This window comes from Brassica napus, chromosome A2 (genome assembly GCF_020379485.1).
Source record: "Brassica napus cultivar Da-Ae chromosome A2, Da-Ae, whole genome shotgun sequence".
NCBI lineage: Eukaryota > Viridiplantae > Streptophyta > Magnoliopsida > Brassicales > Brassicaceae > Brassica > Brassica napus.
The window spans coordinates 26,340,271-26,367,991 of NC_063435.1; the positions used below are offsets into that span (position 1 = coordinate 26,340,271).

The 27,721-nt window shown below is 36.3% G+C and overlaps 5 protein-coding genes across 11 annotated transcripts; 4 read left to right on the forward strand and 1 right to left on the reverse strand.

Moving 5' to 3' along the window:
- Positions 1 to 2,543: 2,543 nt before the first annotated feature.
- LOC106403374 (probably inactive leucine-rich repeat receptor-like protein kinase At5g48380) lies at positions 2,544 to 5,403 on the reverse strand. Its single transcript, XM_013844214.3, has 3 exons — positions 5,135 to 5,403; positions 4,113 to 4,998; positions 2,544 to 3,765 (listed from the first exon to the last, which is right to left on the reverse strand). The coding sequence occupies exons 2-3, from the start codon at positions 4,959 to 4,961 to the stop codon at positions 2,740 to 2,742; spliced, it is 1,875 nt and encodes a 624-aa protein (XP_013699668.1). The 5' UTR covers positions 4,962 to 4,998; positions 5,135 to 5,403; the 3' UTR covers positions 2,544 to 2,739.
- A 430-nt stretch (positions 5,404 to 5,833) lies between these two features.
- LOC106403348 (FRIGIDA-like protein 3) lies at positions 5,834 to 10,355 on the forward strand. Of its 7 annotated transcripts, XM_022705271.2 has the most exons (6): positions 5,865 to 6,037; positions 6,249 to 6,317; positions 7,414 to 7,474; positions 7,834 to 8,834; positions 8,906 to 9,069; positions 9,748 to 10,355. In XM_022705271.2, exons 4-6 carry the CDS (start codon positions 7,844 to 7,846, stop codon positions 10,153 to 10,155), a joined length of 1,563 nt encoding a protein of 520 aa, XP_022560992.1. In that variant the 5' UTR covers positions 5,865 to 6,037; positions 6,249 to 6,317; positions 7,414 to 7,474; positions 7,834 to 7,843; the 3' UTR covers positions 10,156 to 10,355. The 7 variants fall into 7 exon arrangements, with proteins under 7 accessions (XP_013699663.1, XP_022560992.1, XP_013699645.1 ...); XM_013844191.3 differs by lacking the exon at positions 7,414 to 7,474 and having other exon boundaries at positions 5,866 to 6,037; XM_022705274.2 differs by lacking the exon at positions 7,414 to 7,474 and having other exon boundaries at positions 5,866 to 6,037; positions 7,837 to 8,834.
- A 225-nt stretch (positions 10,356 to 10,580) lies between these two features.
- LOC106425208 (glutamate receptor 1.3-like) lies at positions 10,581 to 15,333 on the forward strand. Its single transcript, XM_013865933.2, has 5 exons — positions 10,581 to 11,252; positions 12,155 to 13,365; positions 13,454 to 13,760; positions 14,211 to 14,569; positions 14,656 to 15,333. The coding sequence occupies exons 1-5, from the start codon at positions 10,841 to 10,843 to the stop codon at positions 15,040 to 15,042; spliced, it is 2,676 nt and encodes an 891-aa protein (XP_013721387.2). The 5' UTR covers positions 10,581 to 10,840; the 3' UTR covers positions 15,043 to 15,333.
- A 1,804-nt stretch (positions 15,334 to 17,137) lies between these two features.
- LOC106425199 (glutamate receptor 1.3-like) lies at positions 17,138 to 20,735 on the forward strand. The gene is made up of 5 exons (XM_013865923.3): positions 17,138 to 17,477; positions 17,622 to 18,868; positions 18,954 to 19,260; positions 19,659 to 20,032; positions 20,107 to 20,735. The coding sequence occupies exons 1-5, from the start codon at positions 17,168 to 17,170 to the stop codon at positions 20,488 to 20,490; spliced, it is 2,622 nt and encodes an 873-aa protein (XP_013721377.1). The 5' UTR covers positions 17,138 to 17,167; the 3' UTR covers positions 20,491 to 20,735.
- Positions 20,736 to 22,771: 2,036 nt separating this feature from the next.
- Positions 22,772 to 27,145, forward strand: LOC106414809 (glutamate receptor 1.3-like). The gene is made up of 5 exons (XM_022709264.2): positions 22,772 to 23,136; positions 23,226 to 24,451; positions 24,541 to 24,847; positions 25,472 to 25,845; positions 25,929 to 27,145. Exons 1-5 carry the CDS (start codon positions 22,830 to 22,832, stop codon positions 26,316 to 26,318), a joined length of 2,604 nt encoding a protein of 867 aa, XP_022564985.1. The 5' UTR covers positions 22,772 to 22,829; the 3' UTR covers positions 26,319 to 27,145.
- The last annotated feature ends 576 nt before the right edge of the window (positions 27,146 to 27,721 follow it).

Sequence of the window (27,721 nt, forward strand, 5' to 3'; positions counted from 1 at the left end):
ATGAAGCTTAACAAAACTGAAAGAATTAAATCAAACGCACTAAAAAGGTAAAATGAGAAATTGTCAAGATTTGATAGACATATTCAAACAAGGACTAATGCTCTAAATGGTGATCAAAGAATGAGTGGAAATATTGTATTCTTTATCATTTCTTATAGTTTACACTATTTACAAGGAATAATCGTTACTTACAATTCCTTAACATTTTTTTACATTTAAGTAATACTAGACTATATTCTTTATCAAATTAGAAGATGAACGTAAATAATAAATATTTTTCTACATTTTTTTATTTTATTCCTCTTCATTTTTTTCCTTCTTATTTTTTGTATTCTTTTAATAGGTTACCACCAATTGAAGCCTAATATTTTACTTACCTCATACATATTGCAATGTCAAAAACACAATATAACATAAATTGACTAAAACTCGATTGTAATATTTAACCATCTCACTTGCACAATATAAATGCACCAGTCCCCAAAAGCATTAGTCCACAAGTAGTCAAGTACCTTGCTTTGCTGACATATTCTCAAGATAAAAGTCATATGTATGACTAATAGGCAAACAAAAAAAAAGTTAATAAATAATCCTAGTAGCGAATTCATCCATGTGTTAATTTTGTTTTGTGTGATAGAAAGATGCAATATTTACTCCAATTCATTCACTTGATTTCAATACTTCATCTGGTCACCGAGGAATTCTAGCTATCTGAAATGTTATATTCTATGTATGATTTTTCTTGATTGATTCGTGGATGTTGCTGGTACAATTTCTTATTCAAGTAATTTGATTTATTCTCTTTAAAATTATAAGCATTGTATAAGATTTAAGTCAACATAAATATATAAACCCTAAACCTTAGCTTTATCAAAACAAGAAAACATTGTTATCGAAATAGGAAAATATATAATTTTCATATTATCAAACAAATGATCAATATCTATACTATTAAAGCAGAATCCCTAATAGGATTCTACCCTTAGTTTTTCAAGTTATTTACAAATGTATGCCACTCCCTTATTTAGATTTTTTCTAATTATTTTTGCCTCATTTAACATCAAATGAAAAAAGAAATAAAATCAGTTATGCTATAATTCTGAGGACATTTAGGCATACGTTGGATATTTACTTCCTTAAAAAAATGTTATATTCACTAACCATAATAAATTTACATACTAATCTATTTAATTAAGGCCTATTATTATTGAAACGATTTCATTAGACCGTTTAACCAAAAAAATCCAACCAAAATGCCTCCGTTAACTTATCTAACGAGTTTAAGGCCCAATCTTATTTTTTTAAACAAAAATATATTTTATAATACTGATTTTATCATCTAACCTATAATTTATTTTCTATCGTTTATTTCAAATTGTTAAATACAAATAAACAATTATGTAAATATTTATATTATATAGTACCTTAACATAAAATCATTTATTATGTCATTTTGTCCATAATATTGATATAGCAATTATAAGTGTAAGAATATTTTAAAATTATTATAAAATTAAATTTAAATATAAAATAAAAATACAAATTATAATAGGTTATTAATAAAAAATAAACTAATATTATCATATCAATAAACTAATATTGTCACAGCAAAATCATAATTGGTTAATAACAAGTTGTTGGGTTTTTACCAAGGTTTTCAATCAGATTTTAATAAAAGATTTTTTCATTGAATCCGAACAAGATTATATACATGGTTTCATCTTGATCGGTTCAACCACTGATTTGGATCAGATATGAAAATAGTACTTGAACCTCAAACATTATAATAAATTAACATTAAATTATTTATTTTCTAATAAAATGTTGACATAAAAAACTGGTGTGCTTTCAAAAATATTATTAGCTTCTAAATCTAATAAAGATAAAAAAAAAATATTTGTATATTGATGGTTAGAACTATAATACAAATATATGACAAGAAAAACTCATTTTCAGTGTAAAATCGACAATTCACATCATTACTCTATATATATATACACTATTAAATCACACATATCATCTTTAAATCTATTTCGAAAAATACCATATTTTGAAAAAAATGAAAATGATAAAAGTTTAAAAATTTTTATTGTTAAGATATGAAAAGAAAATAATATTAATTTTTAAATTAATTTCAGTAAATGAAAAACAAAATCCGCGCTTTTCAAAGCGCGGGTCAAAACCTAGTTCTCTTTAAGTTGGGAACATGGAAGATTTTGATAGTCTGATCCAGAGAGCGAAGGCTTTGAACTCATCTGCTGGGGACGATGATGAGGACAACGAGTAAACACCGTGGATCACCCATAATCTGTTCAACATCATCATCTTTTTTTTTTTTGAACAACATCATCTTATCGATGGATTTTTTATCTTTATATTAGTGTTTTTAACAGAACCAAGTTTTGTCTTATGGAGTGTATGGAGTTTTGGAATCCCTTGTTTCAAACGAAATTTAATTAGTAGCCTTTCTAGCTTTCCAAAAAAAAAAACTGAAAAACGGCACAGATGCAGCCACAAGACCAAACCAGTGGCTGTACTTAAAGCACTCAAAGCTCAGTGTAGTAGTAGTAATAAGAGAGTGCATCTAACAATATTTTATTTTACAACCACACCATCAAAGAGTAGAAACCAAAAATAAATAAAAGACAAAACCAATACTTATATATATATATATGTATATCTTGGCACTGCTAGGACTAAAGAAGATCGTTTCATAAGTCTCTTACCCTTCCACTTTGATCAGCGAACTATGAGCTCTTCAATGAAATCAGCTTCTCCTGATTCAGATGGAACCAAGATATCATCTTCAGTGGTGAAGTTGTAGCTCTCTCCAATAGCTCTCAGAAACTGATACACTTCAAACATGGTAGGCCTCTGCTTTGCTACTTCCGGTAAAACGCAGTTGCATGCTACTTTAAGCACTTTGAATATCTCATCATCCACACCTTTCCCAACTAAAGACCTGTCAATCGCTTCATGCAGTTTTGACTCACTTGATAGCTTTGTAATCCACTCCACAAGGTTACCCTTGAAGCAGCTTTCTTCCTTGTCTTCTTCTTCTTCAGAATCTCTTGTCACACCAGTTGCTTTCTGCCCCGTTACTAGCTCTAAAAGCACAACCCCGAAGCTGTATACATCTCCTTTAGGAGTTGCCACCATGGTTCTCGAATACTCAGGAGCAACATAACCGAAATCACCAAACTCCCCATTGACAAATGTGCTTAAATGAGTATCAATGGGATTCATCAGCCTAGCTAGACCGAAGTCCGAGATCTTAGGCTCAAAATCCGCAGTCAACAAGATGCATTTGGAGCTTATGTTGCGATGAATGATCCTCGGGTTGCAGCTGTGGTGAAGCCACGCTAGTCCTTTTGCAGCGCCAATAGCAATCTTCAGCCTAGAAGGCCAGTCTATAGGATTGTAAGAGTCTTCATCTGAGGGATGTAACTGATCATAAAGGTAGCCGTTGGGCATGTACTCGTATATAAGAAGCCTCTCCTTCTTGGCAATACAGTAACCCAAGAGAGGGACCAAGTTTCTGTGTTTTACAGATCCCAATGTCTTCATCTCCGAGTCAAGCTCCTTTTCAGAATGTTGAGAATCTTGCAACCTCTTTACCATAAGAGGAGTACCGTCTTCAAGCACTCCTTTGTACATAGTTCCTGTTCTTCCTTTCCCAATGATGTTGTCTTTCTTGAACTCCTCTGTTGCCTTCATGAGATCACTTAACTTCATCTTTGAAACTGACTTCTTAAACATGAAAACCTGAAGACACACACACACACACCAAACATATATAATCAGAAACTCAGAACATAACAAATAGGCACGGACACATTTATCCGGAACCGAAGAACCGAACCATACCAAACCAAAATAACTGAAACCGAGCCAAATTCTATAAATATCAGGATGTATATTTCTGGAACAGAAACCGACCAGAACCAAAACTACTTTAGATATTAGCCAGTTCCCAATTTTGCAAACCGATACCGAATCAAACCAAATTTTGTTAATAACCAAACAGTTCCTAAATCTCTAAAACCGAAAACCAAAATACCCGAACTCTCAGGCCTAATAACAACATTAGTATGTGTGAAATAAATGTTTACCTTAACACCTTTCTGTCCTTTCAAGATTCTTGCCCATCTGTTTTCTTCAGGATCATCTCTCATCTTCTTCCTAACAACAGCCAATCTACGGAAGTAGAAGAAGAGAACAACCCCAACGACTAGTGCCGCCACAGACAGTCCACCAACTGCTGCTATAACAATAACTTTACCACGAGAGCTTTTAGGACCTTTACATGCATCCAGAGGCTTACCACACAAACCTGGATTACTAGCAAAGTCATCCACCCCAATTTTCAATGTGGTTTCATTGAAAGCTGGGATAGGACCTGTGAGAAGATTGCCAGCCACAGAGAAACTAGTGAGCCGTCCGAGCAGAACTAGCTCGGCAGGAAGGGTACCGGTGAACTGGTTATGCTGAAGCATAAGAGAGTTCAAAAAGGTAATGTTTGAGATACTAGGAGGGATTGGACCAGAGAACTGATTGTAAGAGAGGTCTAGAATGGTAACAAGTGGAATGCTATCGGTGATGTTGGATGGTAAAGGTCCAGAGAAGTTGTTTCTAGAAAGATCTAGAGCTGTTAGATCAGTGCAGTTCTTAATCCCAAGAGGGAACCCTCCAGTGAGACCATAACCACCGAGCTTAATGCTCAAAACTCTATTCTCATCATCATGCCAGCAAGTCACACCAGTGAACTTGCAGATGTAACCAGCAGTCTGGTTGCCAAACACCCAGCTCGTTAAATATCCATTAGGATCTTTAACTTGGTTATAAATGGTCCTCAAGCAGTTAACGTTGGCCTCGTTTGCATCGATCAAGCTAGACAGGAGGAGCAACCAGAGAGAGTTCGTGATAAAAACTGCTAATACTAACCTACTACTCACCATCATAGAAAGAGAGTAAAATCTCTGATGAGCATCCAAAGTCCTGGAAGCAAAAAGATATAAATAGCAACAAATCAGGTGGAAAATTCGAAACAAAAACAAGAAAGATAAAAAGCGATCTTGAAATGGGTTGACTTGAAAGGTAATGATAATTCAAGAAAGTCATCAGTTTTACTTACGAAGGAATAATTAGAGATAAAAGACAGGAGCTTTTGGTCTTGGTCGTGCTAGTACTTCTGTTTCAAGTGTGTTAGAGTTGAACGAGGAAGAAGAAGAAGAAGTTCGCGCATCTGTTGGGGGAAAGTGTGTTAATGAAAGGAGGAGGAAAAGCGTGAATGAAAGAAAGGACTTCTTTAATAAAATAAACAAAGAGTGTGGAGTCGTCTGTCTTTGTCTGTTGTGTCGTTGACTGGATCGTTATGTGGAAGATTCAGACTTCGTAAAGAATGGGGCAAAGACAATCTGATGAGAACACAATGACTTAAACCAACCGGTCTTTCCGCGTTTTAATGTTTTTTGTTCTTTCTCTTTTTGACTTTGACTTTTCAACACCATCTTCTAATCGAGTTTGTTAAGACATTACAATGTCGGCCCAATACTATTAAATGGGCTTTATTGGCCCTTTTTTACTAAAAGAGTAAATTACTAGATTCAGACAAACTCACGTGACGAATTAAAACTTCAAAAGGACATTCTAATTCATGACTCGAGCCACCACTACGTTTGTCTCGTGGAGCCGGATGGTGGAGAATGAGCCACCCCACCCACACACACACCACTCTTTGCTGTCACGTGCCTGCACTTTTTTTTTTTAACACACCACGTGCCTTCACTTCTTTTTTTTTCTTTTTTTTTTGAACAACGACCACGTGCCTTCACTTATTACCAAAAAAAAAAGAAGAAAGACAACGAAGAAAGTGTCTCTGTGTGTAAATCACTTTGCTTTAGTTTTGCCTCCCATCGACTTTTTTACTTTCCTCTCTTCTCACGAAAATTTCGCGATCGCTCGAGATGGATCTACCATCTTCCGCTGCTTCTTGATCTCTTCTTTTAGGGGATCACTTGGTCTGATTTTTTTCCAGGTAAAGCTGTTTTCTCTTGTAGTGTTTTGTCTTTATTTGATCATGTCTCCACTGTAGCTAGGGTTTGCTGATTTTCTCCAAAAGCAGATCGCTTTGGCTTTCAATTTTGCTGTTTCTTTAACGAATGAAAATGTCACTGGATTCTTGAATCCTGTGGCTATTAGTATTGATTGATCTTTATTTTTCTGTTCTTGATGATTTAATTCTGTAGTTGTTTGTCATTTGGGATATATCTAAGCGCTCTACTTCACAGCTTGGAGATTGGACTTGTTTTGAATTGGTAACACTGTCGTTTCTAAATTTATATTATTCCCTTATCTGTGTGGATATATTATTCTTTAATATATGGTAATAAAAGTGAAAATTATGTTTTTTTTTTCTGACATGTGTGGTTGTTATCCAGTATTTAATACTCCCTCCGTTTTTAAAAGATGTATGTTCTGGAAAAAAAAATTGTTTCAAAAAGATACATTTTTTACCTTTTCAATGTATGATTTTATAAAAAATTATAAGTTTCAAAAAATTTAATGGTGTTTATTGAATTTCTATTGGCTAAAAATTATGGAAAATTGTTATTCACAAAAAATAATGCATATTTAATGAGTTTTTTTTAAATATGTGAAAAGTCTAGAATATGCATCTTTTAAAAACAGAGAGAGTATATTTTTACTATACTACTAGGGTCGGCCCGCCTTACGGGCGGAATATTCGTTAATTTTATATTCACTAAATGTTCGAGTTGAAATTTGTTTTAAGATTCAAGAATTTGGTTATCTGTTATGTGTTACTTATTAGTATGCAGTGGTATAGTTGTTTTTCGATTATTCTTACTTTGGTATTGTATCAAATTAACTAATTGTCCAACTCATAATTATAGATGTACAAATGTGGATTTGTGATAAAGTTTGATGACAATACTGTTTTTTTTTAATTCTTATTCATAGTGGAGTGTGCATGTGTCAGAAAGAGGCTTATATCAACTTTTATGTTTTTGCGTATGGATTTTAAATATATATTATTTTGTATAATGCATACTTGCTCTACAACATTTGCTTGTAGACTAAAAAAACTGTTTTCTATATTTTTAAAAGAGAAAATATTTAATCTAGAATATAACATGGACATATGTATTGACTATATATAGAAGTTGGGTGTTATTTTAAAATGACATATGTATAGAGGTTTTTCAACTATTACTTCACTGGCACAAAACATTTATAACTGCAAATACCTTCTTTTAAAAGCAAAACTAATAAAAGTGTGTACAACAAATGTATTTTGATATATATTATATGCATCAAGTTATAAAGGTTGTAAACATTGCAAAACTGTTTGGAGCAAAGTTTTTAACTTCACGATCTTCATCTTGACATCAGTTCAGTGCCAGTCCTGGCCACAAGCAGAAGAAACATGGACTTCCAGCCAGCACGATAATAAGTATTTTCGCGGCCACATATTTATAAAAAGTGACTTTAGCCTAGTGGTTCTAAGAAAAATTACCAGTGCTGGAGGTGCTGGGTTCAATTACCCCTGACAGTTTTTTGTTTTATTTTGGCTCCAAATATAAAATGGGACACGTGTCACTCCATAACGCACGACTTGATGATGTGATGAGTTTTTGGTTTTATTTTGGCTCCAAATATAAAATGGGACACGTGTCACTCCCATAACGCACGACTTGATGATGTGGCATCACAGGAGGGAGGCGAACATATTTTTATATATATAGATTTGATTATTCTTTAGTTTTTTTTTCATCTTATTTGTTAAAAGGCTTTTTATTTCACCTTGTGTAGTAGCTCTTTCATGATGGAGGACACCAGGTCAGTTGCTTCCCTCATGGACTCCACGTCATCCAAGATCCAGCAGCTTCAAAAGGCCTTTGCCGAACTCGAAAGCCAGTGCGCCGTAACATTCAACCTCAAATGGAACGAACTCGAGGAGCATTTCCACGGTCTGGAGAGGTCCCTGAAGCGACGGTTCCACGAGCTCGAGGACCAAGAGAAAGAGTACGAAACCAAAACAAGGAAAGCTCAAGAGCTATTGGAGAAAAAGAAAGCAGCTGTTGAAGCCAAGGAGAAGGCGTCTCTAGAGAGGCTTCAGAAGAAGAGAGACGCAGCTGTGTTTGCTATCAACACTGCTTTGGATAAGTACAACAACAATAACGCTCCCAACATCAGTGCAAAAGCCTTTGCTGCTGAGGATGAGAATCTTGATGGTACTGTGCAAGATGCTGAGATCTCACCTGTGAAGGCTTATCCAGAGTTGGTGAAGCTGTGTGAGGATATGGACTCAGCAGGGCTTCATAAGTTTGTATCAGACAACCGTAAGAACCTTGCATTATTAAAGGAGGAGATTCCTGTGGCGTTAAAGGCAGCAGCTAACCCGGCTAGTTTAGTGTTGGACTCTTTGGAAGGGTTTTATCCCACAACCACTGATGGGAAGAAAGACGCTAACCTCTTGGGAATGCGGAGGACATGTATCATGTTGATGGAATGTCTTAGCGTGCTGTTATCAGGTCTAGACAGCAACTCTCTTGTTGCTGTTCTCTCGGAAGATGTTAAGGATAGAGCAAAAGGTGTTGCAGAAGGATGGAGTCCACTTCTGGAAACTATTGACATGGATGCTGGTAATGGTAACTCTTTGGAGGCTCATGCGTTTCTGCAACTGCTGGCTACTTTTGGTATTGTTTCGGAGTTTGAAGAGGATGGAATCTTGAAGCTGATCCCTATGGTCTCGCGTCGCCGTCAGGCAGCTGAGCTTTGCCGGTCTCTTGGATTGTCTGAAAAAATGCCTGGTTTGTTCTCTAATTTTAAGTCATATGATATTATGTTCCTTCACCATTGGTCTTAACCCTGTTTATTGCAGGTGTGATTGAAGTTCTAGTGGACAGTGGTAAACAGATTGATGCTGTGAACTTGGCATTTGCGTTTGGACTCACAGAAAAGTTCCCACCTGTTGAGTTACTTAAATGCTACTTGACTGAGACAAGTAGATCTTCCTCCCAAGGCAATGCATCTCCTGCTGTTCAGGCTAGTGCTCCCTTTACTTGATAGCCTAGATTATACATTGCTTGCTAGAGAAAATGAAAGGATGTCTTAATGCACATTGCCTAGAACGAGTGGTTTGATCTTTTATTTGATTTTTTACCTTTTCTTGTGCATTTGGCTCTTTAGTCCAGTAAGTCTTACCTCGTTGGAACATCTCTGAGCTCTGTTTAGTTAGCTGCCATTTTTTTTTACTTCAGAGTAGGGCCGCCTGCGGTTTAGTTTTTTTTTTCTTTTTTTCGGTTCGGTATTTACGGTGTCGGTTAATTCGGTTAGGCCACAATCCCACCGAAATGAATCGAAAATAAAATCGGTTCGGTTTTATATTTTTTTTTCCAAATATAACCGATTTTGGAGTTTCGGTTAGATTTTGGTATAATTATTTAAACATTTGGATAGTTTGTTTCTGGTTAGTTCGGACTTAATCCGGTTCGGTTAATTTTAGTTTTCTGTTATTTTTTTCCTTTGAAAATATCCAACCGAACCGAAAGCTGAATTAATTTTTTAAAGTCATACCAAACTCAAACCGTTACCAAACCAAAACTTTCGGTTCGGTCTGGCTGGTCCGATGCGGACAAATCCGCAGGCCTACTTCAGAGTTCTAAACCCTTTAAAAGATGCATTCAGGATCAGATTATCATAGTTATATGTGTACCAATGCAGGATGACTTCAATGAGAGGGAGCTTACAGGTCTTAAGGCTGTGATAAAGTGTGTGGAAGAGCATAACCTGGAAGAGCAGTACCCAGTTGAGCCACTACACAAAAGGATTCTCCAGCTGGAGAAGACCAAAGCAGAGAAAAAGAGAGCAACAGAACCCACAAAGCCTCAGACAAAGCGACCACGTGGTCCTCAACCCCGAGTCACTGACAACAACAACAAGACAGGATATGGTAGAGTCATCCCTGAGAGGTATCCACAGTATTTGTATGACAACAGACAGTTCCTTAGCGGTCCAATCATGGCAGCTCAGGCTCCTCCTCCTCAGACTTACACTTTCAGTCCAGCTGCTGCTCACGGTAACTTCTACGGGAACTGCTATCAGTACCAGGCTCCTCCTTACTTTCACTAGTGATAATGGTGAATGTGACTGTGACTCTCTCTCCTATGGTGTTAACTAGTGGCAGCTCCTTAACCCCCCCTCTCCTACTAGTCGTTTTCCTTTTGATGTTTTTGTTGTGTATGGATGATTTTAGTATTTTTAAGGATCAACCTACCCAAAGCAAAAAAATACTCAGAATTTTATTTTAATTATATATTTACTGTTGTATTGTTTTCTTTCTTGCATACTTAAGCTTGTCCTTAGTGTAAATAACCATCTAAAAGGGGTTAGTAACTTACTTAACAAGTCAAGGTTAAGACGTCATTACCAAAAGAAAACACATTTGTAGTTGCTAGAATTGATCCGTTCAACGTTTTTTTTGTTACACTACAGTATTCTCATTTTTCTTACTTTTCTTTGACCAAATCATTATAAAAATACAATTGAATTCCCTAAAATAATGATCCGATTGAGAAAAGAGTAGCCAACCTCGAAATACAATCTGAAACTTTGGAATATTTCAACCATAGGAGAATAATTAGTTAAATTATTTTTGAAATCAATTATTTAAAATCTATCAATTACTGTGTTTGTCTAATGGTAATAAAATCGGAAAATAACCAGTGCAGACGCTCGGTCTAAATCTTGTTTGTATTATAATCTTTTGTAGTGGAAATTTGGAATAAATCTACAAGAGTAAAAAACAAAACACATTATGGGTTGGCTAGAATCGACGGTTATATATAGTAAAAGTTATAATAAAAATGTTCATAATAGACGTGTATGTTGTTTTTTTTCCTTTGCAATTGGAAACTTCTTTCTAATGGAGAAGTTTGGGATCCAAAACCGAACTCTGGTTTCATTTCTTATTGTTCTGTTTCTCTTTATCTGTTCTAACTGTTTTGCATGGTCTCAAAACGACGACGTTAGTGAGGTCTCCGGGACTGAGCAAAAATGGGTTAGGGTTGGGTTGGTTTTGGATCTGGGTTCCGTGGAGGGAAAGATAGTGGGAAGCTCTGTTTCCTTGGCGCTTTCTGATTTCTACACTGTTAACAGTAATTACAGAACACGAATCATTCTCTCTGTCAGAAACTCTCACGGAGAGCCTATCCTAGCTCTCGCTTCAGGTAACGTACTCCATTCTTCAAGCTTCTTATTAGGGATAAAATATCTTACTAAATTCACTCGACTGTGTATAAATGTTTACAAGATTTCTGGGCGATAAAAACAATCATCTCAATGAGGACCAATTCACTTACTACCAATTAGTTTTAAGTTAGAAGTCCATAATAAATCAGAAACTAACACTTTTTCATTCTTCTCTGTCTCCATTCACTCACACTTAAGAATGTTTAATCCGGTAAAACCGAACCGAATCGAATTAGAGAAAGTGGTTTGGATTTGGTAATACCAAGTATACCGAATGAATGTTATTTTTAAGAAACCGTGGTATATGGATATGATTTGGTATATAAACCGATCAGCTAAAATATAGTAGTATAATTATATGTATAAATTATCTAATAAAATTAATAATAGACACATAGTTTATTTTATTGATATGATCTTCATACTTAAAATGTTGATTTTTGTAATATAATATTTTGTTATAAGTTAATATATATTCTTTACTTTTTATCAAATTAAACAAAACACAATTTTTTTTTTTTGTAGACAAATATGTGTGCTTATTTAGTAATTAAATAATATTATGGATTACTAATTTTCTTATTTTTATTCTAAAAAACTATCATTGTTAACTTAATATGTTTACTAATTAATTATTTAAATAGTAAAAGAAAAAAAAAGAAAAAAAGTTTATTTAGACATCAAAATATTTTAAGGTTATATTAAAACCAATATCTAATCATATAAAGCGAAATTCATAAAATATTATAAAATATAATATATTTATGGTTTTTTGTTATAAAACCGAAAAAACCCGAAAACCGACGGTATATAAACCGAACCAAACTAAAGTAAATGTAGTTATTGATCTATATATGTTTTGTCTTTTCAAATGAAACAGCTATTGATCTTCTGCAAACTGAAGGAGTTAAGGCAATTATTGGCGGGAACTCGTTGCTTGAGACGAAGCTTTTGGCGGAGATTGGAGAGAAAGCTAGAATTCCTGTGATTTCACTTAACTCTCCGGTTTCATTGTCATTGAGCAAATACAGTCATTTGATCCAAGCGACGTATGATTCATCCTCCGAGGCAAAGGGCATTACAGCTTTCATCCATGAGTTTGATTGGAAGAGTGTTGCTCTTGTTCATGAAGATGAAGATGACTGGAGAGAGAGTATGCAGCTCCTGGTAGACCATTTCCATGAGAACGGAGTTCATATACGGTCCAAGGTTGGTTTTACAGTCTCTTCAACCGAGGAGGTTATGATGGATAGGCTAAGGAAGCTGAAGGACTTGAGAACAACTGTTTTTGTGGTGCACTTGTCTGAGCTTATTGCAACTCATCTCTTCCCATGTGCTGAGAAATTAGGGATGATGTCTGAAGGGTTTGCTTGGATCCTCACTGTTAAAAGCATGAACAGTTTTAATCAAAACCTTGACGATTTTTCAAAACAGGCAATGGAAGGTGTGGTTGGTTTCAGGTCTTACATCCCAATGTCAAAAAAGCTTCACAATTTCACTTCTAAATGGAGAAAATCACTTCCTGTTGAAGAAGATGCGGGGTCTGAGATAGCTCGGCTGAGCATCCCTGGTGTATGGGCTCACGATGTAGCCTGGGCACTGGCGAGAGCAGCAGAGTTTACAAGGATGTCAAATGTATCATCAACTCTTCTTGAGGCTATCACAGAGTGTAGGTTTAAAGGTTTAAGTGGTGACTTCCGTATCAAGAATAAGAAGTTGTTGTCCAACAAGTTTGAGATTGTGAATTTGATAGGATCAGGCGAGAGAAGAGTGGGATTATGGAATTCTAATGGTAGTTTCAGCAACAAGCTGGAGACCATATTCTGGCCTGGTGGGACTATCCAAAATCCGCAAGGACTCCAACTAGGAGAAAGCAAGAGAAAAACGCTCAGGGTTTTGGTTACATCTAGCAACAGATTCCCAAAACTGGTGAACGCGACGACTGATCCAAGAACAAAAAAAATTACTGCTGATGGGTTCTGTATACAAGTCTTCAATGCTTCCATTAGGCGTTTCAACTATGATGTGGAGTACACACTTTGGACTGGTGGTCCTAACTACGACAATCTTGCATATACACTTAGTACCCAGGTACTAACCTTTGCTCAATTTATAATTACAAATATTTTTTCATCTATGTAGAGTGTGTGGAAACTCAACCGCCTCATTGATCCCACAGAAAGACAAATATGATGCGGCCGTGGGAGATATTACAATCACTTCCAATAGATCAAATTATGTTGATTTTACTATTCCATTCACTGAACTGGGTCTAGGAATGGTAGCACCAAAGCAAAGTAGTATGTGGGTATTCTTTCAACCTCTAACACTAGACCTTTGGATGACAAGTGCAGCTTTCTTTGTCTTGACGGGGACTATAGTTTGGTTGATAGAAAGACCTGAGAACACTGAGTTCCAGGGATCTTGGTCACAACAGATTGGAGTTATGCTTTGGTTTGGCTTCTCTACCCTTGTTTATGCTCACAGTAAGTACATCTTTTCACATTAATTCTTATATGCCAATAATTATTAAAGTTGGGTATGTCTTTGGTTTGCAACTCAAAATTTAATTGGCAATAAGTAAATTGACCTTATATATATTATGCTGAGATTTCTAAATGGATCTCACTTTAACAATGGTAGTGACCTTTTAGACCACCCTATTTAGATCAACAAAAAAAACTCTAGTACCATGTTAAATTTAGACTTATCATGAGCTTAACTTAAAATCAATTGGCAATGAATAGATTGACACAAACCTCTATATATATTATTCGACTATTGATGTGGAACTTTCGTTCATTAGCACCCTCTCAACAATTGTGGGATGTCAATAATTTTTTTTTTTTTTTGGATGTCAATAATTTAGACACAACAGATTGAAATGATTGTTTAAATTAGCTTTTCACCTTTTGTTGACTTGCTATTTGTGACAGGGGAGAAGCTAAAACACAACTTATCAAGATTTGTAGTCACCGTTTGGGTATTTGCAGTGCTCATACTGACTACGAGTTATACTGCAACATTGACATCAATGATGACGGTGCAACAGATAAGATTCAACACCAACAAAGACTTTGTGGGTCACCTTTCTGGCTCACTCATTGCAAATGAGACCCTCAAAGCAATGAATACCAAAGGTCTCAATACCTCTGAAGATTATGCTAAAGCCCTGTTGAACAACACAGTCGCATTCATTATCGATGAGTTGCCATACCTCAGTGTCCTCCTTGGAGAGAATCCTGGACGTTTTCTAATGATCAAGCCACAAGTTACCACCAACGGTTTCGGATTTGTATGTATTCATCTTTATCTTCATCCCCTTACTCTTTTTTTTTACTTGCTGACAAAATAAGTTGGTTTGTTAAACCATGTTTTCAGATGTTTCAAAAGGGTGACGAATTGGTGCATAATGTGTCCAAAGAAATATCGGAGCTAAGGACAAAAGGGAGGCTTAACGAGATGGCGAAAACATGGTTTGAGAATCGTTTTCCATATACAATAGATGATACACCAGACCCTATAGACCTTTACAGATTTCGAGGTTTGTTTATGATCACGGGGGGTTCTTCAGCTCTTGCTCTTGCAGTAGTTCTCATTATCTGGCTCCGGGACACATGGGGAGATCTTATGAATTCGATCAGCATATTTCTTGCGGGAGGATTTATACATTTCAGGATCCTCTTTGCAAGAACTGTCTCTCCCAGCCCCGTCGATGAGCCCATTGGCGAGAATGCAATGCAAATGGCTCAACGTAACACACAATAGAAGTGGATGGTTTTGTTGTTGTGTGTAATAGTACAAGTGAAGGTGGATGCTCCTGTTCTTGTGTGTTGTTGTGTTCAAGTCTTCAGCGTACGTGATGTTGTTCGTCTTTGACTCTGACTTAGAGCCTCACCCGAACAACCTTTCCCTTCTTTCTCCAGAGGTCCGTCAGTCCACTGTGATATGATTCTTGTTTGATTCAAACCGGATGACGTCATCTGTAAATATAAAATGATGTTTTGACCAATCCTTTCTTGTAAGTTGCAGATGTAATATATTGATTTCTTACTATGATTAATCTGTCCTGTAATCACTTCGTATCCCACACACACTACAGCCCAAACAACTTGTCACTTCTTGCCATGTGTTTTGTTGGAGATAAGATCCCAAGCTGAAAATATGAAAGAGATTTAGATAATATAAAGGAATTTTGGCTCACTACAGTTACAACCAATTAGTTTTAACTTGGAAACCCAAAAAACTTAACATGTTCTTATTTCGTTATTGCAGTTGCCTTGCAATACAAGTCTAGGTTTTGTGAACATTATGTGATCGTGTATATTATTGGGTTTTTTTCTACCTTCGAAGGACTATTGCTCACTTGCATGCATTAACAATCTTTCATTGTGCTGAGAAAAGTAGATGCTCCATAACTTGGTGTTGAAATTTCTGATGCGCAAAGTAACGTGTTTCCAGTCACCAATATGTTATCTTACACGATAAGAAAACAATTCATTCAAGACAAACATTTTCCTCGAAAGTTCGTCAGGAAAATGACTATAGCCGACGACTTCCTAACAAAACGTGGTCGTTTTGGGACTAACTGTTTCTATTGAAAATTCATCGGAAACGATCACAAATCTAACCGACAAAAAACCTGACGACTGTCTTCATGAATAGAAACTTGAAGCGGGCATTTCCGTTAAAAGGACAAAATATCCATACAACAATGGCAGTGAAAATGCCTCCAAACAGTGTGTGTAGATGTTGATAGAGTGCCTAGCCTTAGCATTCTGTTATCTGGTCTAGACAGCAGCTCCCTTGCTGCTGTCTTCTCACAAAATGTTAAGGATAGAGCAAAAGGTGTTGCAGAAGAATGGAATCCACTGCTGGCAACTCTTGACATGAATGCTGGCAATGGTAACTCTTTGGAGGCTCATGCTTTCTTGCAACTACTGGCTACTTTTGGTATTGTTTCGGACTTTAAAGAAGATGAACTCTTGAAGCTGATCCCCCGTCTCACGTTGTCGTCAGGCAGCTGAGCTTTGCCATTCTCTTGGATTGTCAGAAAAAAATGCCTGGTTTGTTCTCTAATTTAAAAGATATATGGCTGATTCTATTGCATGTCATATGACATTGTGTGCCTTTACCATGACACCACTCCGTTAATTGCAGGTGAGATTGAAGTTCTAGCGAACAGTGGAAAACAGATTGATGCAGGAAACTAGATGCCTGTCTAGACAGCAAATCGGATTTTAAAAAACAATTTTTGTAGAATTTTTTTATAAAATTGATCTAGAAAATTAAAAAATTGGTGTAGACCCAGCCTAAACAATAATTCCCTATAAAGTGACTAATTGCGATTAATAAGATCATAATGATTTTTCTTCATTTGATACTAGTTTGTTTCCTAGCATCTTAGTATCTTACCGTCAGATTTAATTAAGCTAAGTAGCAGCTCTTGCGATAGAAACACAATTAACAGGTCAAGGTTAATAAGTCAATACCAGAAGAAAACACATTTGTTATTTACAACCGTTGACAAATATTTTGTTGCTAACACTGGTCCGTCTTAACGATTTTCTGCACTATAAAATCCTTATTTTCCTTATTTTTCTTTGACTAAAACATTAGAAAAATACAATTGAACTCCCTAAAATAATAATATGATTGACAAAAGAGTAGCCAACCTCAAAATACAAGCTGAAACTTTGGAACATTTCAACCATACGAATATTTATATTTTGTATTATAATCTTATTCTAGTGGAATAGTTCTACAAGAGGAAAAACAAAACACGGCATGGGTTGGCTAGAATCAACTGGTTATATATAGTAAAAGTATAATAAAAATGTTCATGTAGAACGTGTATGTTGTTTTTTCCTTTGCAATTGGAAACTTCTTTCTAATGGAGAGGTTTGGGATTCAAAACCAAACTCTGGTTTCATTTCTTCTTGTTCTGTTTATCTTCATCTCCTATAACTGTTTTGTGTCGAGCCAAAACGACGACGTTAATGAAGTCTCCGTGTCCGAGCAAGAACGAGTTAGGGTTCGGGTTGGTATGGTTTTGAATTTGGGTTCCTTGGAGGGCACGATAGTGGAAACCTCTGTTTCCTTGGCGCTTTCAGATTTCTACGCTGTCAACAGTGATTACAAAACAAGAGTCTCGCTATCAGTCAGAAACTCTCAAGGAGAGCCTCTCCTTGCTCTAGCTTCTGGTAACAGTGATTACATATTTACATTCTTTCACCTTCTTCATTCTTATTATGTCTCCATTCACTCACAATCTATATATGTTTTTGTCTTTTTTTTCCCTTTCTGAATGAAGATATATATAACTGCTGTCTTTGTGAATGAAACAGCTGTTGAGCTGCTGCAAACTGTAGGAGTGGAAGCGATTATAGGTGGGGATTCGTTGCAGGAAACAAAGCTTTTGGCTGAGATTGGAGAGAAAGCTAAGGTTCCTGTGATATCACTTAACTCTCCGGTTTCATTGTCATTGAGAAAATACAGCCATCTGATCCAAGCGACACATGATACTTTCTCCGAGGCAAAGGGCATCACAGCTTTCATCCATGAGTTTGATTGGAAGAGTGTTGCTCTTGTTTATGATGAGGATGAAGATGGCTGGAGAGAGAGTATGCAGCTCATGGTTGACCATTTCCATGAGAACGGAGTTCATATACAGTCCAAGGTTGGTTTTACAGTCTCTTCAACTGAGGAGGTTATGATGGACAGGCTAAGGAAGCTGAAGGACTTGGGAACAACTGTTTTTGTGGTGCACTTGTCTGAGCTTGTTGCAACTCATCTCTTCCCATGTGCTGAGAAATTAGGGATGATGTCTGAAGGGTTTGCTTGGATCCTCACTGCCAAAACCATGAACAGCTTCCATGGGAACAATGGCGACGAATATGCAAAAGAAGCAATGGAAGGTGTGGTTGGCTTCAAGACTTACATTCCAATGTCCAAAGAGCTTCAAAATTTCACTTCAAGATGGAGACAATCACTTCCTGTTGAAGAAGCTATTGGGTCTGAAATAACTCGGTTGAGCATCTTTGGCATATGGGCTCATGATGTAGCCTGGGCACTGGCGAGAGCAGCCGAGGTTACAAGGATGCCAGATGCATCATCAACTCTCCTTGAGGCAATCACTCAGTGTAGTTTCAAGGGTTTGAGTGGTAACTTCCAAATCAAGGATAAGAATTTCTTGTCAGACAAGTTTGAGATTGTGAACTTGATTGGATCAGGTGAGAGAAGGGTAGGCTTCTGGAGCTCTAATGGTAGTTTCAGCAGTAGAAGACATCTGTCTTCTTTTACTGATAACAAGCTAGATACCATAATCTGGCCAGGTGTGTCTTCTCAAAGTCCCAAAGGACACAAACTAGGAGAAAGCAAGAGAAAAACACTGAGGGTTTTGGTTACATCTAGCAACAGATTTCCAAAGCTGGTGAGTTGGAGGACTGATCCAGTAACAAAAAAGATAATTGCTGATGGGTTCTGTATACAAGTCTTCAATGCTTCCATTAGGCGTTTCAACTATGATGTGGAGTACACACTTTGGACTGGTGGTCCTAACTACGACGATCTTGCATATACACTTAGTAGCCAGGTACTAACCTTGGCTCAGTTTATGATTACAAATATTTTTTTATGTAGAATGTGTGGAAATTCAACCACCTCCATTGATCCCACAGAAAGACAAATATGATATGGCCGTGGGAGATATTACAATCACTTCCAATAGATCGAGTTATGTTGATTTTACTATACCATTCACTGAACTGGGTCTTGGAATGGTGGCACCAAAGCAGAGTGGAATGTGGGTGTTCTTTCAACCTCTAACACCAGATCTTTGGATGACAAGTGCAGCTTTCTTTGTCTTGACAGGCATTATAGTTTGGTTGATAGAAAAACCTGAAAACAAGGAGTTCCAGGGATCTTGGTCTCAACAGATTGGAGTTATGCTTTGGTTTGGCTTCTCTACCCTTGTTTATGCACACAGTAAGTACATCTCTCCACATTAATTCTTATATGCCAATAGTATGGTCAAAAGAGATTGAAGTGATGCTTTAAATGCCTGTGCCTAATTTTTTCCATATAAGTCATAATTAGTCATTAGTTATGGATTTACTCATGAGTCAGGACGGACCGATCTTCAGATTTTGGGGCTATATAGACAATTTAGTAATGGTTTATATATATTTTTTATTAAAAAATTTGAAGATTTTATATATAATATTTTCAAAAAAATCTTTGGGGGCGGGGGTGGGGGGGAGGGGAGGGGATGGACCAATATTTCACTAGCCTATGCTCATGACATGAATTCACTTAGTTTCTATTGGTTTTAGTTGACAAAAAAAAAGTTTTTCATCTTTTGCTGTTTTGTACTTGTGTGGCAGGGGAGAAGCTAAAACACAATTTATCAAGATTTGTGGTTACAGTTTGGGTATTTGCAGTGCTGATACTGACTACGAGTTACACTGCAACATTGACATCAATGATGACAGTGCAACAGATACGATTCAACTCCAATAAAGACTTTATAGGTCACCTTTCGGGCTCACTCATAGCAAATGCGAGCCTAGCTAGTACCAACATCAATGCAACGAATGTCAGAGGCCTCATTAACTCTACAGATTATGCAAAAGCCTTGTTGAACAACTCGGTCGCATTCATTATCGACGAGTTGCCATACCTCAATGTCCTCCTTGGAGAGAAGCCTGATCATTTTCTCATGGTCAAGCCACAAATTACCACCAACGGTTTTGGATTTGTATGTATCCCTCAGGTTCCTTACTCTTCATCTTCTTTTTAACTTGCTGACAAAACGTGCTGGACATGTTTCAGATGTTTCAAAAGGGTGACGAGTTGGTGCATTTGGTGTCCAAAGAAATCTCGGAGCTAAGGACAAAAGGGAGGCTTAACGAGATGTCGAAAACATGGTTTGATAATCGTTTGCCATACATAATAGATGATACATCAGAACCTATAGACCTTTACAGGTTCCGAGGTTTGTTTATGATCACTGGAGGTTCTTCAGCTTTTGCTCTTGCAGTACTTCTCATTATATGGATACGTGATAGATGGGAATATCTTATGAGTTCCATCAACATATTTCTCTCGCGACGACTTGTACATTTCAGGATCTTCTTTGCAAGAACTATCCATCCTAGCCCCCTCGATGACCTCTTTGTCGAGAATGCAGTGCAGATGGCTCAACTTAACAGATAGAAACATTTTCAAATATAGCAAAAGGTCCATACAAGTGAAGTGGGTGGTTTTGTTCTTGTGCATAATAGTACAGTTGAAGTGGATGGTTCTATGTTTTGTGTAGTTGTGTATAATACTACAAGTGAAGTGGATGGTCATGTGTCTTGTGTTTTTTGGTGCCTGAGTCTTTAGCTTACACAAATTTTGTGATGTTGTTCGTCTCTGACTCTGACCTAGAGCCTCACCGAACAACCTTGCCCTTTTTTCTCGATAGGTCCGTTAGTCGACTGTGATATGATTCTTGCTTGATTCAAACCGTCTGTAAATATAAATGATGTTTTGACCAATACTTGCTTGTAAATTGCATATGATTTCTATTGATTTCTTACTCTGATTAACCAATATGTGTCCTGCAATCACATCTTATACCAGATCACTGTCCAACAACTTGGCACTTCTTGCCATGTCGTTTCTTATTCGGTTATTCCGTTATTGCCGTTGCCTTGCAACACAAGCCTAGGTTTCGAGAACATTATATGATCATGAAGTGACGAGTTAACTACTGTTTTTTTTTCCACCTTCCAAGAACTATAGCTCACATGCCTCCATTAACAATCCTACATTGTGCTGAGAAAAGTAGACGCCCCATAACTTGCCGTTGAAATTGCTTATGCGCAAAGTAACGTGTTTCCAGTCGCTAATATGTTATCTTACACTACACGAAAACAACTCATTCCATACATTTCTCTCGGAAAGTCGTCGAGAATGACTATAATCGACGACTTTCCTAACAAAACATGGTCGTCAGGAAAAAAATCCATCAGAAAATCGTCATAAGTATTCCCAACAAAAACCTCGACGACTATCTTTATGGTGGGCATTTCCGTTGAAAGGACAGAATATCCATACAAATAATGCCGGTGAAAGTGCCTCCAAACATTGTGTGTAGATACACTTTGGTGTTACGTAAATCTACATCACACCAAAGCTTTGGCTACTCTATATATATATGATCTGCTCACATATATATCCTTAATTAGTAATTAGTATAAAAGACCCAACAAGGCAACAAAGATAGTTTTTACACATGAAAATATAATTTTGAACAAGATACTTAAAACCTACTTTTCAAGACCCGTCCACACCAAATCCACTACAAAACCTTATTATTTTTGAAAAAGTACAAAAGCTTATTATAGTTGGTTTAGTTAATAAGGCCATAAGCATCCGATCATTCTTCGTTTGATATTGTACTAGGTTGACAGGTTGTTTCTCCTAGCATCTATGATCTATATCTAAACATAAATATTATCTTAGATTTTTCATTTCTCAAGGGAGTTCTTTATTTTGACCGTCAGATTTGGTTAAGCTACATAACCATTCTTGTGATAGAAAGACGATTTAGATTGGTGGTCTGAAGTTGCGGCATAAACGTACTTTAAGACAAAGGATATTGACCAAGTTCGATTTCCTCTACTTGGTCATTTGAGATGAAACTTACTTCATCATTTCCTCTACTTCTAGATGTATGTATATAACCTCGACCGTATAACATTATTGCCGAATTATTGGTTGCTAACAAAAGCTAAGACAATGTAAAAGAGGTTACGTAACACGTCAGGTTAATACCAAAAGAAAACACAGATGTTTTCACACTAAAGAATATCCTCATTTGGCTTACTTTTCCATGACAAAATTATTAGAAAAACAGAATCGAATTCCCTAAGATAATGTTTTATGTGACAAAAGAGTAACCTCGGAAACCTACGCTGAATTTCCTTTTGAATTTGTAACCCCTAAGATAAGCCGGTCCAGTTGAAAATCTGAAACTTCAAAAATTTCTACCATAGTGGAATAACTTTGCACAAAGATGTGCCTCCTTTGTAAAAAATAAGACAATAATTTTAGGTCCCCCCAAATATCTGGGCCCCTATATTAATAAATTTTGATATATCAAAAAAAATTCATTATAATAAAAATGACTGTTAGCATATAAAACAAAAAAGAATATTAACTGAAATTACATTCATCTTTATATATTTTTTTAATAAGCTATTTAACAGTGTAACCATTTATTTACCTATATATTGTGTTTGTACTATTTTATTCATAAAATAAAATAAAAATATATATGAGAAATATGTATATATATATATAATTAAATAAAAATAATAATGAGCAACCAAAGTTTTACCCTTTATCAAAAAAAAAAAAACCAAAGTTTTACCCCAATTAGAATTTTTTTGGCTTTAGGCTTACTTTACAGAGGTAAAACAAAACACGGCATGGATTGGCTAGACTTGGTTATATAATAAGAATGATCAAGTACACATGTTTTCGTAACTGGAAACTTCTTTTTAATGGAGAGGTTTTGGATTCAAAAGAGAAATCTTGTTTCATTTCTTCTTGTTTTGTTTCTCTTTATCTCCAACGGTTTTGTTTTTAGTCAAAACGATGTCGTTAACGAAGACTCCGTGTCCGAGCAAGAACGTGTTAGGGTTAGGGTTGGTTTAGTTTTGGATTTGGGTTCCGTGGAAGGCAAGATAGTGGGAAGCTCTGTTTCCATGGCCCTTTCCGATTTCTACGCCGTCAACAGTGATTACAAAACAAGAGTCTCTCTCTCAGTTAGAAACTCTCAAGGAAAGCCTCTCCTTGCTCTAGCGTCTGGTAACATACTCCATTCTTCCACCTTCTTGATTCGTCTCTGCCATTCACTGACAATCTAGACATGTTCTATTTTTTTTCAAATGAAACAGCTGTTGATCTGCTGCAAACTGTAGGAGTGGAGGCGGTTATCAGTGGGGATTCGTTGCAGGAAACAAAGCTTTTGGCTGAGATTGGGGAGCAAGCTAGGGTTCCTGTGATATCACTTAACTCTCCGACTTCATTGTCATTGAGAAAATACAGCCATCTGATCCAAGCGACACATGATTCTTTCTCCGAAGCAAAGGGCATCACAGCATTCATCCACGGGTTTGATTGGAAGAGTGTTGTCCTTGTTTATGAAGATGAAGATGACTGGAGAGAGAGTATGCAACTCCTGGTGGATCATTTCCATGAGAATGGAGTTCATATACAGTCCAAGGTTGCTGTATCTCCAAATGATGATTGTATGATGGATCGGTTAAGGAAGCTGAAGGATTTGGGAGCGAGTATCTTTGTGGTGCACTTGTCTGAGCTTGTAGCAACTTATCTCTTCCCATGTGCTGGGAAGTTAGGGATGATGGGTGAAGGGAATGCTTGGATACTAACTGTTAAAAGCATGAACAGCTTTCATGAGAGAAGTGGCGACGGTTTTTCAAAAGAAGCAATGGAAGGTGTGGTTGGTTTCAGGTCATACATTCCAATGTCAAAAGAGCTTCAAAATTTCACTTCAAGATGGAGAAAATCACTTCCTGTTGAAGAAGAAGCTGTTGGGTCTGAGATACTTGGGTTGAGCATCTCCGGCATATGGGCTCATGATGTAGCATGGGCACTGGCGAGAGCATCTGAAGTTGCTAGGATCCCAAATGTGTCATCAACTCTCCTGGAGGCAATCACACAATGTAGGTGTAAGGGTTTGAGTGGTGACTTCCATACCAAGGATAAGAATTTCTTGTCAGACAAGTTTGAGATTGTGAACTTGATAGGATTAGGTGAGAGAAGGGTAGGATTCTGGAATTCTAATGGTAGCTTCAGCAACACAAGAGAGTTGTCATCTTGTACTCATAACAAGCTAGAGACCATATTTTGGCCGGGTGGGACTATTCAAAGTCCGCAAGGGCGCAAAAGAAAAACACTGAGAGTTCTGGTCACATCCAGTAACAGGTTCCCAAGACTGGTGAAGGTGGAGACTGATCCACTAACAAATCAAGTAACTGCTGAAGGGTTTTGTGTAGATGTCTTCCGAGCTTCCATTAGCCCTTTCAACTATGAAGTGGAATTCACACTTTGGCGCAATGGTAGCAACTACGACGATCTTGCATATGCACTTAGTAGCCAGGTACTAATCATAACTCTAAGTTTACACTTACAAGTGTTTTTTTCATCTATATATAGTGTGTGGAAACTGAACTACTTTCATATATGCAGAAAGACAAATATGATGCAGCCGTTGGAGATATTACAATCACTTATAATAGATCAAGTTATGTTGATTTTACGATGCCATTCACAGAAATGGGTGTTGGCATTATAACATCAAGAGAGAGAAGTGCGTGGGTGTTCTTAAAACCTCTAACACCAGAGCTTTGGTTAACAACGGCAGCTTTCTTTGTCTTAACGGGCATTATAGTTTGGTTGATAGAAAAACCTGAGAACACGGAGTTCCAAGGAACTTGGTCAAAACAGATTGGAGTTATCTTTTGGTTTGGCTTCTCTACCCTTGTTTATGCGCACAGTAAGTACCACCTTTTCGCAGTCTTATTATATGACGTTGGTCATAAGAGTATGGAGTGATGCTTTATAATGTAGAGATTCTATAAATTAATACTCAGATAAATTTATAAACTTCAATAGTACTAATTTTGACCAATGTCAAAATACAAATCAATTCGATAAGATACTGAATTTTAGAAAAAAAAATATATAGTCATATTAGAATAATAAAATTTATAGTTAATATACAGAAGTTTTATATAAATATAAACAAAAGATTGTATAGCTTATTTTTATTCACAATAGAATTCATGTTTATTTTTTTCTTCACTTCAAAGTAGTTTGATATTATATTATTAGATTACATCTAAAAACACACTTACATTATATGATACATATATTTTACATATCAAATAATACAATTAAAAAACTTGAAAGCCAAATTTATGAAATTAAATCAGTATATAAATTGCGGAAAAATCTATTTTACATAAAAACAGATTAAAACTTAAGAAGTTGTGGAATTAAATTTTATGTGTATTAATCTTCCTAAATTAATAAAAATACGGTGGTGCCAACATTATTAATTTATAGAGTTTTATTTTATTGTAGTTTTTCAACTTTTTCTGCTTACCATTTGTGACAGGGGAGAAGTTAAAACACAACTTATCAAGATTTGTAGTTATAGTTTGGGTATTTGCAGTACTCATATTGACTACGAGTTATACTGCAACCTTGACATCAATGATGACGGTGCAACAGATGAGGTTCAACTCCAACAAAAACCACGTAGGTCGACTTTTGGGATCACGTATCGCAATGGCGGCCTTCGCCAGTTCCGGCCTCCAAGTACTGAGTATGAAGGGTCTCAATAGTTCTAAAGAATATGCTAACCTCTTGTTAAACAAAACTGCCACACTTGTTGTCGATGAGTTGCCATACCTCAAAGTCCTCATTGGAGAGAATCCTGAGAAGTTTTTTTTGGTCAAGACACAATGTATCACCAACGGTTTCGGCTTTGTATGTATCCCTCAGTTTCCTTAATCTCTATTCTTATTTTTACTAGCTGACAAAAGGTGTTGGTTTGTTAAACCATGTTTCAGATGTTTCAAAAGGGTGACGAATTGGTTCCTAAGGTGTCCAGAGAAATCTCGAATCTGAGGACAAATGGGAAGCTAAACGAGCTGGCGAACGGATGGCTCGAGATTCAACTTCCATACACAACAGATGATACATCAAACCCTATAACCCTTGACAGGTTCCGCGGTGTGTTTATGATCACTGGAGTTTCTTCAGCTTTTGCTCTTGGAGTACTTCTCATTCACTGGCTCCGAGATAGATGGGAATATGTTGTGAATTTGGTCAACATATTCCTCTTGCAACGACTTGTACATCTGAGGAACCTCTTCGCAAAACTTATCTATCTGATCAGTCCCCTCGCTGACCCTATTGACGAGGATACGTTTCAAATAGCTCAACGTAACATACAATAGCAACTGGTTCACACATAGCAAAAGGTCCATTATATCATTCGTAGCATCCTTAATACAACATGAAGTGGATGCTCATGTTTTTTTTTTTTGAAAAAAAAAATGGATGTTCATGTTCTTGTGCATGAGTTTATAGCTTAGGTATAAATTATAATGAATGTTTAGAGCAATCCGTGTTTGTAGATTATAGATGTAATTGTTGTAATATATTTACCTATCTTAATGTAAAATACAAATTATAGTTTGTAATCAGATTATCTACTTCACTTTCTAAGCTTAAGAAAAAAAAAAAAAGAAACACATATTAAAATGATATTTTTGTTTTGTATAAATTAAATTTAATGAGAATATACAGTTAACAATATATTTCCCCATTCTGATTAAGATGTGGCTAGTGTTTTCCAGATTGTTAATATTGGGTTTTCTTTTGGGTTGGGCTAACAAAATTAATGGTCTACATAACCATCTTCTGAAGAGAGAAAAATAGAGAACAAACAATTGAACAAACCCTATTCTCCAGTTCCCTCCTCTTTCTCTTCTCCAATAACTCCTCTCGTCTCCTCCGTTAACTTACTCCATTAACCTGCTACAGTTTTCTATCTTGTGCTACTCCATAATTCCTTGTTCTAGGGCCGGTTCTGAGCATATGCAAGTAAAACATTAGTCTATAATCCTCAAAATTTAAATATAATTTACATGAACATAAGTTTCCAAATTTCTAAAACAAAAAGGTTTATTATAAATACTATTACTAAATTGTTTATACTCTTCAAATTTTCAGAACAGTCTATGCCTTGTCCCATCTATTTTGGTCGGTAAAAAAGAAAAAAACAAGTTCAGATACCATTAATTCCATGTGTTTGGTGCAATTTCTTCGTTTGCGAAAGTGAGTATACACCAACTCAACTCGTCGTCCTCGGGATTTTGAAAAACATTCTACTTCTTTCCTAAGGTGTTACTTTCACAGTCGCAACAAGTCTGGTTAATAAGTCAATACCAAAAGATAACATACCTGTTTTTACAGCCGTTGACAAATGTTGCCCGTGTGGGGTGTTTTTTGTTGTTGCTAAAGTTTGATCCGTTAACAAACTTTTCACACGGTAGAATCCTCATTTGCCTTAATTAATTACTTTTCTTTGAAAAAATCTTTAGAAAAATATAATCGAATTCCCTTAAACGATGATTTAACCGAAAGAGTAATCTCGGAAACCTACCTTAAGTTTCCTTTTGAATTGGTAATCCAAAGAAATAACTCTTTCTCGTTGACTACCGTCCAATGGAAAATTTTGAAACCTTTTTGACTGAAAAAAAATGAAGTTAAAAGTAGACATGTGTTTGTAACTTTTGAAAAAATGAAACTTTAACCTTTTCTACCATAGTTGAATAATTAACAGTGGAAAAACAAA